This window comes from Pelodiscus sinensis, chromosome 24, assembly GCF_049634645.1.
Source record: "Pelodiscus sinensis isolate JC-2024 chromosome 24, ASM4963464v1, whole genome shotgun sequence".
NCBI lineage: Eukaryota > Metazoa > Chordata > Testudines > Trionychidae > Pelodiscus > Pelodiscus sinensis.
The window spans coordinates 12695341-12711331 of NC_134734.1; the positions used below are offsets into that span (position 1 = coordinate 12695341).

General features: G+C 55.0%; 1 protein-coding gene across 5 annotated transcripts in view; it reads left to right on the plus strand.

Moving 5' to 3' along the window:
• CADM3 (cell adhesion molecule 3) overlaps positions 1–15991 on the plus strand; it is a 125737-nt gene that overhangs the window by 92325 nt on the left and 17421 nt on the right. For all 5 annotated transcript variants that reach the window (XM_075907116.1, XM_075907118.1, XM_075907115.1 and 2 more), the window contains 3 exons: positions 726–896; positions 12103–12193; positions 12496–12665. In XM_075907116.1, coding sequence (XP_075763231.1) covers positions 726–896; positions 12103–12193; positions 12496–12665 — 432 coding nt within the window. The remainder of the gene's footprint in view (positions 1–725; positions 897–12102; positions 12194–12495; positions 12666–15991) is intronic.

The following is a 15991-nucleotide window of genomic DNA, read 5'->3' on the forward strand; positions in this document are numbered from 1 at the left end:
AGCCCCTTTACAGCATGGCCACGGGCAGCTGCGGGCGGCACAGAGTCCTGCGGCACTGGGCTGCATTGGGAGTCCATTAAGAAGGGGGAGCGGGCAGGCGGCACGGAGCCCAGCTGGGGAATGAGGAGCCCTGAGGGACCCGCCCTCATGGGACAGCAGCACTCAGTGCGGCCCAAGGTAAGGTGCTGGCACCTGACCAGAGTTTTAAGCCAGGATCTAGCACTCAGCACATTGGAGATGTGGGGCGAGCCCTCGGGTGATTTGGCCATAGCTCAGACACTGCTTGGGGGTCAGGTGAGACCCCAAGGGACAGCAGGGCCAGAACAGGGGGGCTGTTTGAATCTGAGAGGCCATGAGGATAGGAGGCATCCCTGAGACGCTGGGTCAGGTGCTCCCCGCCACCCCCTCTTGTAACACAACCATGGGGGTGCTCAGAGACTCTAAAGGAAAATTGGTAACCATGGCAACCAGCACATGGTGCCTGTGGCATGCTCTGACCCATGCTCTGGGGGCCGAGAGCCAGGGTTCAGGCGAGCTGGTGGAAGGGCACAAGCCGATCGCTAGCTCAGGAGAGCTGGGGGCGCAGGTGGTGCTGGCTAGCATGGCCTAGATGGGCCCTGAGGGTGAGGTGGCGTCGCTCCCATGCTCCTAAGAAGAGGGGGTGACCGTGGCCTGTGCAGACTCCACACTGATGGTGCCTGTTCCTTTACCCCCCACCCCCAAAGGTGAGGACCTGGAGGTGATGGAAGATGCCAACGGGAAAACGTTCACCGTCACCAGCCGCGTGGCGTTCCCCGTCACAAAAGAGGACAATGAAGTGGAGGTCACCTGCACAGTGGATCACGAATCCCTGCAGAATTCGGAAAGATCCACCAGCCAGAAACTGCAGGTCTATTGTACGTGCAGGCCAGCTGGGGAGGGAGGGGCGGGCAGCTGGAGGCTGGGTTCGGAGCGCCATGGGGGCATGTCCAAGTGCAGATGAGAGAGAAAGGAGCCAGTGACCTGCCCAGCACAGATTGCCCCCCGCCCACCTTACATGAGCATCCAGACTACAGTGATACGTCACCCAAACCTGCTCACTGCCCACCCCAACTCCACACACCACAGGCACACAACCACTGCCTGCCACTCCCACACAGCCTTCTGCCTACCACCCCGACAACCTATTAGCCCCCTCATGCAGCCTGACACTCCCAACAAATGACCCACGGCTAGCCTCCCCACACAGCCCTCTGCCTACCACGCTTCCCACATGCAGCCCACCAACTGACATGCCCAGAAAATCCCCGTGTACACGCAGCCAACCACTAACCACTTCCTACACACATCTCCAGCCCACTGCTGACCACTCCCATACACACAAAGCTCACCGTTAACTAGGGGTGTCATCACGTAGACTTCTACGCAATTAACCGATAAGGCTGGGCATATCAGTTAATCTTGTCGACTACACAGATTTCCCCCCTTGCTGCATCTGTATCAGAGGCAGAGGTGGGAAGCAGAAGCCAGTGCTTAAAAGCTATCCACCCCTACACATGCACAGCCCCCTCTATCCCCCCACACATAGTCCACTGCTTTCCGCCCCTACACACGCACAGCCCCCCATGTCCCACACGTTGTCCACTGCTATCCACCCCTATGTGCACACATCACACTGCTAACCATTAACCAGCCCCTCCTGCTGCCCACACGGAATTCTCTGTTACACATACACTAGGGGCACCCATCCTTGCCCTCCTTATCCTGGTAGGGATGTAAAATCCCGTTTAGTTGGTTCACTTATGAAACATAATCTTTAATAGACTAACCAATTAAAGGGGAGTGGGGAGTGGGGAGGGGTGCTTCAGACTGGCTGGGCTAGAGCGGCCCACCTGTGCATTGTGGACAAGCTGAAACAGCCCCCCCCCCCCCGACCATGGACAGGGGCTTTTCCAGATGGAGCGCCCCCTGCCCATGGCGGGCTCGGTGGGGCTGGAGCCGTACCCAGTCCATGGTAGGCAGGGAGCCTCTCCAGCCTCCACCGGTTAACCATTCACATTCCTAGTTTCTAGGGTTCCAGCATAACTCTCTCAATGCAGGCACCCTCCCTTACCCATTCCTAGGGCTGCGGCAGGGCCTTACACTTGGCAGGTTTGTGGGGTCTTCTACCAGTGAAAGAGCCCTACACAGTGATATCCTGTTTATTGTCAGTCACCAAAAATAGAACGCACATGCCGCATGCGCTACACATACAGTGCTCAGCACTCCCAGTAAGAGAGATCCACTTGTCAGGGTGGCCAGTCGGGCTCAGGTCGGTCTGGGGGACTCCAGTTTCTGCCCACTAACATTGGCTCAGGGTTGAGGTCTGGCAGCTGTGAGCATGGAGCTGTGTCCTGGGGTTGGTTCCTAAAGAATTTCCTTTCGGACTCTGGTTTATATTGTGAAACACGAGTCTTGCTTATTATTTTACTAACCAGTCTTAATGCACTGCAATAGAATTCTCTAACCAATCATAACCCCACCACCTTAATTGATTTACCCCCAGAAAAATTAATGATACAGCAGACAGAAACAATTTAAACCCAGACAGATCATACAGACAGGCAATAGGGAAGGGGGGGACCATAATGCTAGAACAATAAAGGAATGAGGATTCCACAACCCCAGCTACTGTTCCGTGGCTTCTTGCCAGACAGAAAGCTCTCCAACTGAGTTTTCTTTAACCATCTTAAGAGCTGTTTTTTTTATCCGGTGATAGTGGACAGTGCCATTAGGACAGGGTCTCCTTAACAGCCAGGTATGACACTATTGTAATTGTAATGTAGATCCACCATGAGGTGTGACTTCCTGTTCCTCAGCTAATGGCTGCTGCTCTTTTAATCTGGCTGCACTTAGGCTTTAGGCCTTCCAATGTGGCTACAGAAAAAAGCCTTGTCCTTACCCTGCCCATGCACACATCCTACTGCTAACCATACCCTGCAGACACAAAACAGTCCACAGCTAGCCCTCCCAGTGCACAAACACAGCCCTCCACCCACCACTCTTCTGCACTAACACAGCCCGCTCCTCACCAACGTGCACAAACAGCCACCCCCTCCCTGCACGCCCAGCCCACCACTAACTCGCCAGTGCTTATATACAGCCCACCACTAATTCCCCCTGCACTTACCACTCACTGCAAATCACCGCTACGCACACACTCCCCTCTGCTAACCGCTGCCACACACACACACATCCCATCACTAACCACCGCTATGCACACACACGTCCCATCACTAACCACCGCTACGCACACACACATCCCATCACTAACCACCTCTACGCACACACACATCCCATCACTAACCACCTCTACGCACACACACATCCCTCCGCTAACCACCGTTACGCGCATACATCTCACCGCTAACCACCGCTATGCACACACATCCTTCTACTAACCACCGCTACGCGCACACACATCCCACCGCTAACCATCGCTACGCACACACACATCCCACCGCTAACCACCGCTACACACACACACATCCCACCGCTAACCACCGCGACGCGCACACACATCCCACCGCTAACCACCGCGACGCACACACACATCCCACCGCTAACCACCGCGACGCACACACACATCCCGCCGCTAACCACCGTTACGCACACACACATCCCACCGCTAACCACCGCGACGCACACACACATCCCGCCGCTAACCACCGTTACGCACACACACATCCCACCGCTAACCACCGCTACACACACACACATCCCGCCGCTAACCACCACGACGCACACACACATCCCGCTGCTAACCACCGCAATGTACACACACATCCCTCCGCTAACCACCGGTACACACACACACATCCCACCGCTAACCACTGGTACGCACACACACATCCCACCGCTAACCACCATTATGCACACATATCCCACTGCTATGCACACACACAACCATCCACTAATCACCGCTACACACACACACACATCCCACCACTAACCACCGTTACGCACACACATCCCACTGCTAACCACTGCTATGCACACACATCCTTCTGCTAACCATCCCTATGCACACTACGCACACACACATCCTACTGCTCCTCCATCCTGCTCACACAGCCCACAACTAACCATATCCTCTTATGCACACACAGTCCAGTGCTACCCCCCTGTCCATACCGGTGCAGTTCCCAACCTTTTCAGATGGGGACCCATTTTGACAATTCAAGAAGACTTGGTGACCCAGGGCAGTTCAAAAATGGGGGGAGGAGGGGAGGCAGAGCCACCTGGGGAGTCACTTGGTGACCCTTTTGAAATGTACTGGTGACCCATATTTGGGTCCCGACCCATAGGTTGGGAAACCCTGCCATACAGCCTACTGCTAACAATCCCCCTACACACAAAGCCCACTGCTATGTGCCCTCCTGTGTGCACTGGGGGAGGCGGACACAGTGCAGAAGTGCGAGGCTGGGGAACGTATGGTGTGCCTGTTGGGGGGGACACAGTCCCAGGAGAGAGCATACACTCTGAGTGTATGAGGTGCATGTTCTGAGTGTATGTGGGCCAGCAAACCCTGGAAGGCCAGGCTGCGGGTGTTCTGGGAGCGCACAGCTCAGGTGAGCATCCGGGAGGGGCACCATGTGAGTGTGTGAAAGGTGGGTGGCCCAGGTCTAAGGGAGCACCCTTTCCCGGCTGCCCACTGGGGCTGTTGAATGGGCAACCCAAACCTCTGCCACTCTGTATTCCCAGGGCTGTTTCCAGCTCCCCATGTCTGAAGTGAGTCCAGGCATGGCCCCAGTCTCAGGATCCTTAGGCACGTGCCCTCGCTCCAGCACCCCTCTCTGAGCGCTGCAACCCGCGGTGCGGCACTGACCCATCAGACGCCCCCCCCCCCACACTTAAACACCCCCTCTGCCAACCACCATTATGCACACATATCCCGCTGCTATGCACACACACAACCATCCACTAATCACCGCTACACACACACATCCCACATTTGGCAGATGTCCACCCCACCCGGGGAAGCTGCATTTTGCAGAGCTCACCGGCACTTACAGCACAGCGCACGCTGCTGCGCATGCAGCTTCTCCCTGAGGGGCGGCGGCTATGGCCCGTTGGCACGGCACTGTCTATCCCAGGGGCTAGGTCGGGAGGGCTGTGTCACACGTAGTTGCACCGATACACCTTCGTCGTGGAGACGGGACCCGTTTGACTCCCTGGGGGACAAGCAGCTGTGGAGAAGCGGTCAGGCGCCCTCCAGAACAGACAAGCACGTTATTCCGCCTGACAATGCCATGCTGTATATTTAATCATGTCAGGCACTGGCAAGCCCACATCAACCACACCCCGTAACCCCTATGTCCCTTCCCTTGGGAGATCAGCTGGGTCCTGTCAGCCAGGCAGGCAGCATCTTCCCCCCACTGCAGCAGCCTCCCCCTCCCTTAATCTCTCTCCTCAGTTCCCCTTCCTCCCTTGAATCCATTGAGAGATTCCTGTGAGGGTCACCTGCTTCCGATGTTTGGCCTTTTGGGCAGTTCCCATAACTCCCTGCCCCCCATCCCCTGCCCCCTTTGCCCGAGGAGGAAGTGTCACAGCCATTGTCCCAGGGCGTTGGACTAAGGAGTCTGTGCGCAGCGATTGCTCACCATGGTCTCTGGTCTGGCAGAGGACTGAAACAGCTCGGCTCCCTCTTGGGGATCCCACATGCACAGCAGCTTTCTATGCCAACGGGTTGGTTTCAAAAAACCCTCCACTCTGTGGAAGTGGTACAGACAGGCCCCCTGTTTGCCACCTTGTTCCCCTTTCCAAAAGCACCGAGCAGGCGCAGCCCACGTGTATCCCAGAGGTGCTCTGCCACTCCCACCCCTCCACTTCTAGACAGTACATCTGCTGTTGCTGCTGATTACTCTGAATCAGGCAGTCACACTTCCAATGATCACACCCTGAAATACCATTTTGTGACAACAGTTGGTTCTCATGTTCACACCCCCTGGGGCAGAGGGGAGGTGCATATCTTCCCTCAGTCTGCTGGGGTTTAAATCCCCAGGGCTGTTGCTACACTGCAAAGGTGAAAGCGCTGCGGGGAGCACAGGGCCAGTGGGGTACTCAAGCAGTCACCCACTAGCCCCGTGCTCCCCATGGTGTTTCAAAGCGGCAGTGCTGCATGGAGCCTGGGGTCAGCAGGGGTTCCCAGTAGGGGTGCCAGGTTTTAGTCCCGTTTTTTGTTTGTTTGTTTTGCTTAACCAAATTTTTTCCCACCATGTTCGGTATTTTTTGTGAAAGTATCTGGCAACCCTAGTTCCCAGCTGACCCTGGGCTCCATTCGGCGCTGCCACTTTGAAACACCACATGCAGCCCACCAGACTGCATGTGACGTTTCAAAGCAGCAGTGCTGAATGGAGCCCAGGTCTGCCGATTTGAAGCATGCCCTTCTCTCCCTCCCCCCTCTTGCTGCTTCTATCAGAAAGAGGCAGCAAGGGGGTGGAAAAGCGATGTGTCAACTATCCGATAAACATTTGCTTATTGGATAGTCAACAAGTCATTCAGATCCCTGGTATACACAGTGTAACTGCTCCCAGTGTTAGGGTCATCACACAGCGCTGTCTAAGCAACCACAGTTATTCTTATAGTGAAAGCACTAGAGGGAAAAATGATCAGGGAAATATTACATTTAAAATATTAAAAATGATCAGGGAAACTCAGAGCTTATCAGTAGAGCCCTGCATGGATACAAAATTTTGTATCCGCATCTGTATCCACAAAAATGAGCTGCGGCTATTCACATCTGCAGATATAAAGTGGATATCTGCAAATTTGCAGGGTTCTAGGTACAAAATTTGTATCCACATTCACATCCATATCTGCAAAAATGAGCCACGAATATAAAGTGGATATTCGCAGATTTGCAGGGCTCTACTAATAAGCTCCCCAGAGGTCGTCATCGTTCCAAAAAGGGCAGTGGGACGAGTCGGTCCTTTAGCCCCCACCCAGGAGTTTTCTGTGGTAATGAGTTCTGAGCAGATCAGCTTCTTTCTTTATACTGCTTGTGCCTTTGATCTTCAGACAGATGGTGTCTGGCAGAGGCTGATGGCCCCTTGTTAAGGGTATAGCTTCCAACAGCAGGGATTTTGCATTTCTGGGGCTAGCCATTTCCCCTCACTTCCTCTTACATGTTCCCAGGAATTCAACATAAGAACATAAGAACAACCAATACTGGGTCACACCAAAGGTCCATCTAGTTCAGTGTCCTGTCTGCCGACAGTGGCCAATACCAGGTGCCCCAAAGGGAATGAACAGAACAGGAAATCATCAAGTGATCCATCCTCTGTTGCCCATTTCCAGCCTCTGAAAAACAGAGGCTAGGGACACCATTTCTGCCCATTCTAATAGCCGTGGCTAATAGCCATGTTGGACCTAACTGCAATGAATTTATCTAGCTTTTTTTTTTTTAGCTCTGTTAGGGTACGTCTGCACAATAGCATTATTTTGAAATAACTAACATTATTCCGAAATAACATAGTCTGTGTCTACACTACGAGCAGTTAATGTTGAGCTGGAGGACTTCTTAGTCTAACTCCTGTATCCCTCATTTTACAAGGAATAAAGGATGTCAAAGGAAGAGTGCTCTTCCTCGGACTTCCTGCTGTATAGACAGTATCAAGAGCCAAAATAAGCTATTTCGAGTTAAGCAATGCAATTAATGTAGCTGAAGTTTCAGAGCTTATTTCTGCGTTAGCCCTGCTGTTAAGACATACCTTTAAAGACCCTCCTGGTCTTCACAACATCCTCTGGCAAGGAGTTCCTCAGGTTGACTATGAGCTATGTGAAGAAAAACTTCCTGTTGTTTGTTGTAAATCTGCTATCTACTGTCATTTGGGGTATGTCTAGACTACATGGCTCCGTCAACAGAGCCATGTAGATGAGTTTAATGCTTCATTTACATCAAAATGGCTGCTGCACTGTGCCTATCAGCTGTTTGGCGGCACAGTGCGGCAGTCTGTATGCGCCATGGTTGACAAGGGAAACCTTTGTCGACAGCTCTGGTAAACCTCATTTCATGGGGCATAACAGAGCGCGTCCAGACTGCCCCGCCAAACAGCTCATTGGCACAGCGCGGCGGCCATTTTTATGTAAATGAAGGGCGATTATTTAAATTGCCACTTCCTTTTCCTATGTCTAGTAAACTCATCTACATGGCTCTGTCAACAGAGCCATGTAGTCTAGACATACCCTTGGTGACCTGTAGTTCTTATTTATGGGAACAAGTAAATAACTTTTCCTTGTTCACTTTCTCCACATCAGTCATGATTGCGTAGACCTCTATCACATCTCTTCTTAGTCTCCTCTTTTCTAAGCTGAAAAGTCCCAGGTTTTTAATCTCTTTTCACATGGTGTTGTTCCAAACCCCTAATAATTTTTGTTGCCCTTTTTTCTGAACTTTTTCTAGTGCTAAGATCTCTTTTTTGAGATGAGGCGACCATATCTCTATATAGTATTCAAGATGTGGGCGAACCATGGATTTATGCTGTGGCAATGAGATATTCTTTGTCTTACTCTCTGTCCCTTTTTTAACGATTCCTAACATTCTGTTTGCTGCTGAACATTGAGGCTTTGTCTGCACTGCAGGGTTTTTGTGCAAGAAGCTTTTTGCGGAAGTGATCTTCTGCGAAAACTTCTTACTCAAAAGCGTGTCCACATCTCAAAAGCGCATTGCAAAAGCGCTTGTATGGACCCCCTGCGGAACACCGCTAGTTACCACTCTCCATTCTGAAAACTGGCCATTTATTCATACCCACCGCGTGGATTGTCCCAAAAGATCAAAATCAGCCTCTGCTCTTGCGGCCCCACAATAATAATGAGGGTTTTGCTGGCACCGTCTCTCCATTTCAAATTGATGTGGCTGATCTTTGTCCTTCACTGCAGGCAGCTGGGGATCTCCCTCTCGAGCTGCAGTGTCAAAGTTTACTTGTAGATCTGCCCTTGCTGGCCAGTGAAGTCTGGGGCAGTAGTTGTTGTCTCTGGCAGCCTCTTCTTTGCTTATTTCTAGGAAGTTGCCCCAGATATTCCCTGCCTGCTGGACTCTCTAGAATCATAGACTCCTAGGGCTTAAAGAGACCTCAGGAGCCATTGAATCCATCCCAAAGCAGGACCAAACCCAACTAAATCATCCCAGCCAGGGCTTTGTCATGCTGAGATTTAAAAACCTCTAGGGAGGGAGATTCCACCTCTGCCCTAGGAAACCCATCCCAGCGCTTCCCCGCCCTCCTACTGAAATACATTTTCCTAATATCCAACCTAGACCTCCCCCACTGTAACTTGAGACCATTGCTCCTCATTCTGCCATCTGCCACTACTGAAAACAGCCTCTCTCCATCCTCTTTGCAACCCCCTTCAGGGAGTTGAAGGCTGCTATCAAATCCCCCCTCACTCTTCTCTGCTGCAGACTAAATAAGCCCAAATCCTTCAACCTCTCTTCATAAGTCATGTGTTCCAACCTCCTGATCATTTTCATTACCCTCCGCTGGACTTTCTTCAATTTGTCCATATCCTTTCTGTGACTAGGGGCCCAGTATTCCAGATGTGGCCTTGCCAGTGCTGAATAAAGGGGAATAATCACTTCCCTAGATGTACCGTCAATGCTCCTCCTAATGCACCCTAATATGCCATTAGCCTGTTTGGCTACAAGGGCACACTGTTGACTTATATCCAGCTTCTCATCCACTATCATCCCCAGGTCCTTTTCTGCCAAATTACTGCTTAGCCAGCCAGTCCCCAGCCTGTAGCTGTGCTTGGGATTCTTCCGTTCCAAGTGCTGAACCTTATGAGATTTCTTTTGGCCCAATCCTCCAATTTGTCTAGGTCACTCTGGACCCTATCCTGACTCTCCAGTGTATCAACCTCTCCCCCTAGCTTAGTGTCATCCTCATCTACCACTGAGCTGAGTGTTCCCTAAGACCCTAAACCACCCTGTCTCAGGAGAGGCAGAGAAAAGCAGTGCCCATCTGTTGCCATTTGGGTCTCTCAGCCTGGCATTGCCCACCCTGTGTAGTGCAGCACTGGGAAAACCAGCTGCCCCCCAGCCTCACAGGCTATTGGAACTGAATCTCTGGAAGGAGGGAGTCACAGAATCAGGCCCTCAAAGGCATCTCATGTTCATGCTGCCCATATGCAGCCCCCTCCTGGGTGGGACCCAGAAGATCCCCAGTGGTCCTGGAGGGTGATAGCTAAAGGGGAGACATTTGTTGGAGGGAGAGATACTTGGAACTAAAGTTACAGCCCAAGTGGTGAAACCCCATCTGATGCACCCAGGCTGTGGTGTCAGGCAGAAAATCCCTGGTGTAAAAGTCTTTACTCTTCCTACAGCAGGGATTTGAATCCAGGCACAGGCAGGCTCGGGGGTCTCCATCTCCGGGGTGCTGCCTGCGTCCCCTCCTCTCCCCCGTGCTGCCACCTCTATTAGCGCAGGTGGGGAACCAGGGGAGGCTGCCATGGGCAGAGGCTGCTTTGTCCCTGTCCTCTGGGACCCCTTGTGGACAGGGGCTGCTGCTGCAAAGCAGCCCCTGTCCGTGGAGGCCCGGGCTGGCCCCAGACAGGGGCTGCTCCAGCTAGGTAGACAGCCTGGCTCATTCCAGGCTCGCACCAGGTCCAGGACCTACCCTTGCTGCTGCTCTGCAGTTTAAATGTTCTAAGAGCCGGGCGGGAGGCAGCCTGGCTCTTACTACATTTAAAATGAAGAGCCGCAGCGAGGGCAGGGCCCAGATCCGGCACGAGCTGGGTCTGAGCTGGGCTGCCTCCCCTTATTGACTAATCGAGTAGTCAATAAAAATTCTATCAACTACTTGATTAGCCAATTAACCGCATCTCAACATCCCTAGTAAGAGCCAAGAGGTGAACCAGGCTATTCTATGTCTCTCAGCTGGACGGGGCTGTCAGCCAGAATGCAGCTGTGTCCCCCTGCCCATGCCCCGGAGGAAGCACAGCAGGGATTGCGTGTGCAACCCAGGGCCGGGGGCTGAAAGAAGCGGGAGGGAGACATTCTGCTGCTGACCTGAAGGGAAAGCCCTGGCCAGGAAAATGTGCTTCCTGGGGCCCCCAGCAGCTCTCAATATGGGGAGGGTGGTGTCTCCAGCCCAAACGGGGGCCCCTGAGGGGCCCTGCCAAATCTGTGGCTCCCGCCCAAGAGCGGGATGCGCCCAGGTAAGACGTGCAGCGGCTGCTTTGGTGATGGCAGACGTAATTGGAGTCGGGAAGGGAGGGGGAACTTCTCCCCTCGTCTGTGATGGCTTGTGGGCCTGTGAAAATCCAAAGGGACCTGAGTCTGATGGGCACAGAGCCCTGCTCACCTGGTTGCAGGCTGTGGGGATCTAAGGCTGCCACAGAAAGGGGGCAGGGATCAGTGCTGTTCCCCCTGCCCTCAGGGAAGCTGAAGGCAGGCCAAAGGGGTCTGCAGGCCCCGACCCCTGAGGGGACGGGGCAGAGACAAGAATGTGGCAATGAGGGAGTTTGAAGCAGCTCCCTAGCCTGATCCCTCTGCAGGTAAGAGCAGAGCAAGGCTGAGAGGTGCTGCACAGGGAGCCAGCCCAGCCCTATTTCTCCCCTTCCCATCGTCCCAGGAGAGTGGGGAACCTCTACGGGGGCAGCCAACGCCCAGAGGTGATGGGGGAGGGGAGCTTCAGCTGTGAGAAGAGGTTGAGAGGGGTTCAGTGGGAGGGGCAACCTGGTACAACCTGGCAGTGCTGGGGGGGGGGCAATTGCCAAGCCCCTGGGCAAGGTTTTTGGGGGGGGGCTCCATGCTCCTGAAAGGGGCGGGGCCTCAGGCAGAAGGGGCGGGACTGGAGCAGCTCAAAGTGTGCCTCCGATTTAAAGGGCCTGGGGCTGCAACTGCCACTGGCGCTGCAAAAGCGGTGGTAGGAGCCCCGGGCCCCTTTGAATCGCTGGGCTCCGGGGCAGTTGTCCCCTCCCCGCCCCCAGGCCTGGTATCCCGCTGTGGTTGCTCTGTAGGGAGGGAAGGACGAGCTGTGGGTGTAGGGAGGGACGTGCTGCAGCTGTGGTGGGAGGGGCAGCACAGAACATGCTCCAGGATTTTGATTTCTACTTTTCTCTTTCTTTTTTCCCCCCACCCTCCAGTTAAGCCAACAGCAACCATCGAGCCAGACCCCCCCTACCCCCGGGAGGGCGAGGAGCTGCGGCTGCAGTGTGAAGTCCAGGGCAATCCAATGTAAGCACCTTCCTGCCCAGCCTGTCTCTGCCTCCCCTCCTCCCCGAGTTCTCTTCAGCAGGCTGCAGCACGGCTGGGCCCTGCCAGCAGCCAGCCCCAGGGGCGCTGCAGCACATCAGTTCAGTGGGGTGCAGTCAGGCTGCCTCAGCGCCCTGCAGGGGAAGCTCCCTTGGAAATGGAAGCTGCTGTAACAAGTTCCCAGCTGGGCTGTCCCGTGCAGCCAGTGCCTGCTGCATTGGTGATGCCGGCTCCAATGCGTGCTCCTCGGGGGAGCGCCCCTTAACAATCCCCCCTCCTCTCAGCCCCCAGGAGTTCCTGTGGATGAAGGAAGGTAGCGACATGCTCCTGCAGCCAAACACCAACCGCATCCTCACTCTCCCCTTCCTCAACAAGAGCGACAGTGGCACCTACATCTGCAGGGCCACCAACACCATGGGCAGCGTCGTTGTGAAGTACAACCTGGACATCAATGGTAAGCACGGGGCACCAGCCTCCTCCCCTGCCAGGGACACGCACACGACCTCTCCTTGCACTCAGCTCCTCCCAGCTTCTGCGCTACCCTGTGCCAGCTGCCGGGTCACCCCCTGAGGTGCGCCCCTGTGTTTGTGGAGCATCACTGGCGGGGAGCTGCCGTTGTTTTGGCAATGCCCCCTGCTGGGGAGCTCTGGGTGTGTTGAGAACATCCCCCGCCAGGGAGCTATGGGCGCGTTGGGAATGTCCCCTTTTGGGGCGCTCCAGGTGTGTTGGGAATGTCCCATGCTGAGGAGCTCCAGGTGTGTTGGGAACACCCCCTTCCGGGGACCTCCGGGTGTATTGGGAATATCCCCTTCTGGGGAGCTCTGGGTGTGTTGGGAACATCCCCTTCTAGGGAGCTCCGGGTGTGTTGGGAATGTCCCATGCTGGGGAGCTCCGGGTGTATTGGGAATATCCCCTTCTAGTGAGCTCCGGGTGTGTTGGGAATGTCCCATGCTGGGGAGCTCCAGGTGTGCTGGGAACACCCCCTTCCGGGGAGCTCTGGGTGTGTTGGGAACATCCCCTTCTAGGGAGCTCCGGGTGTGTTGGGAACGTCCCATGCTGGGGAGCTCTGGGCGTGTTGGGAACGTCCTCTTCCGGGGAGCTCCGGGTGTGTTGGGAACGTCGCATGCTGGGGAGCTCTGGGTTTGTTGGAAACGTTCCCTTCTGGGGAGCTCCGGGTGTGTTGGGAATGTCCCCTTCTGGGGAGCTCTGGGTGTGTTGGGAACGTCCCCTGCTGGGGAGCTATGGGTGTGTACTAGTTCGAATTAAGGGGTGTGTAGCCCCTTAATTCGAACTAGTGGGAGGCTAGCCCTCCCCAGCTTTCCCTGGTGGCTACTCTGGCCAACACCAGGGAAATTCGTCTGCCCCCCTCCCGGCGCCGGACTCCTTAAAGGGGCACGGGCTGGCTATGATGCCCGTGCCAGGTGCAAGCCTGCCAGCACCCAGCTAGCAGACCCTGCACCTGGCACGGCACAGAGCCAGCCACCCGATGCCCCCCAGCCCTCCCCCTCTTCCCGGGACCAGGCTGGCGGCTCCCGGGAGCTTGCCCGGGACCGCAAGAGGCGGGCACCCGCGTGTAGCCGCGCGGCACGGGGTCCGAGCTAGCCGGCATTTAAAAAAGGTGCCGGCCGGCTTTATGCAAATGAAGCCCAGGAAATTCAAATCCCGGGCTTCATTTGCAACTCCGTATGACTACATTACCCCCCTTAGTTCGAACTAGGGGGGTAGTGTAGACATACCCTTGGAGAGCACCCCCAGCACTGGCCCTGCAGGACCTCTGGCTGTCTCCATCCAGTCCCACATGACAGAGCCCTCCCAGCCAGACTCTGTAGGGTTTCAGGATGCTCTCCCCACTGATATGGCAGCCCACTGCCCCGATCTGCACCTGTGTGGGATCCTGAGCTGAGTCTGCCCTCCCTCCTGGCTCTGAACACCCTGCACATGTCCACAGGCTGAGCTCCCTGGTGTCCCGCCCTCCCCGCCCAACCAGATGGGCCTGGCCAAGCTGCCTGGATTTGGCCAGTTTAGGTCCAGAGGTTCAAAAACAGCCTGACTCCTCCCAGCCCCATCTGAGAACAAAGGAGGCTCCCCCTCCCCCCAGGGCTGTGGCTGAGTGCTTGTGAAACTCCAGCCCTGTCTCTCATTCCCGATGGAGTCTCCCCGGCCCCAGATCGTTTCTTGGAGCTGGGCAGAACTGATCCATCTCCCTGGCCCAGCCGCTGCCCCAACGGGCGTGATTCCTCTGCTCCTGCCCTAGTGCATTAGCAGCCCACGGGCTGACTGGGACTCTCTTCCTGGGTACGTGTGTATCCAAGGCATTGCTGCTGCTTTTCCCTGCCTCTGTGGCACGACTCAGTGTTGCTCTGCACAGGCAACAGGGCCGGGTGCTGTTCAGGGCTCTGATTCTGATCACTCCGATTCCTGCTGCTCTGGGCTCCTTTATTCTGTGTCCCTGCTGGTATTTGCTGCCAGCGGGGGTCGTTGGTGAATGTCACAGCAGTGTGCCCCCGTCCCAGGCCAGCAGGGCCTGGCTTTCCAGAGCTCTCTGGGACCCCGGTTTGAAAATGCTTGCTACAGAGCCGCTCCCACCGTGACACTCAGGGCCGGCTTCTCAGGAGCGGAGCACCCAGCATGGGTGCAGCACGTTTAGCTCCTTAGAAAAGTGGCCCCAATTCCCTGTACTGACAGAGCACTTTCTGTGAATTCATCTGTCCGTCCGTCCGTCTCTCCATCCCTGTGGTTCCCAGCCCAGTTCTCCCCCACGGGCCATTCTTGTGCATGGCTGGGTTATTCTGGACAGTTCTTCGTTAGCCAGTTTTCAGCAACTCCCGAGTCAGTCGGAGTGAATGCCGTGGCAGAGGCTCCATGTGACAGGAACCCAAGCCCCAGGCACGTGGCAGCTCCAGGACCCTCTTCAGTTCCGCTGCCTGCTTTGGAATTCCGGCCAAAAAGCAAAATCAGGTTTTTCTCTTTGTTGTTCCCTGTCACCTCCTTGTGCTGTTTATTGCTCATCGCCTTGGCGTAGGCAACAGGCACAAATAGCCCATCATTTTGCAAGGGGCAGAGGGAATGGACAGGAATGCCGGGATTTCTCTGATCTTAAAAAAAATTGGTACCACATTGTCCCCTTCCCCTCTCCCCCCCCCCCACCCCCCGAATCTTCCTAACGCCCCAGGACTTTTCCTTGCTGTGCTGTCATGTAAGTTCATTAGCCACCCCGGCGTTCACACGGTCCTGCTACTGTTACATTGCCCATTTTTCATGGATTCTCTTGCTGGTTTTCTATCAGAAGCTTCCTCATCTCATTTGTCTCCCTTCCCTGTCCATGTGTTGCTTGGTGCAGAGAGGTTTCTGTCAGGGGCTCAGTGTCTTAGTCAGACTTCCTCCTTTTTTGTACTGACCGTGTCCCACCCCGCTCACTTCCACCCTTCATCTTCTCCCCTGACATTTGTGGGAAAAGCTCCCCTTGGCAGACTTAGCATCTCCCTCTCCCTAGGCCTTATTGGATTCTGGTGGTTTTTGACAGAGGGGTCACTTGCTTTGCACTCTCTCCCTCCCCAACGCAAGTGGCCTCCCCACCCGTGAAGCCCACTGGCCACCTCTTGTTCCTTCTCCAAGCATTTGAGGTCTGAGGTGGCCTCAGTTACCACCGCCTCGTGTGCCCCATGATGTGCTCAGCCACTGGACCGTGCTTGTGACATTTCTGGATTCCCCTAAATGTGCATTTCCACACTAACTGCCCCTGCTTTGCTGCATGTGGGGATCCCCTTCCGCCGGGTTTTG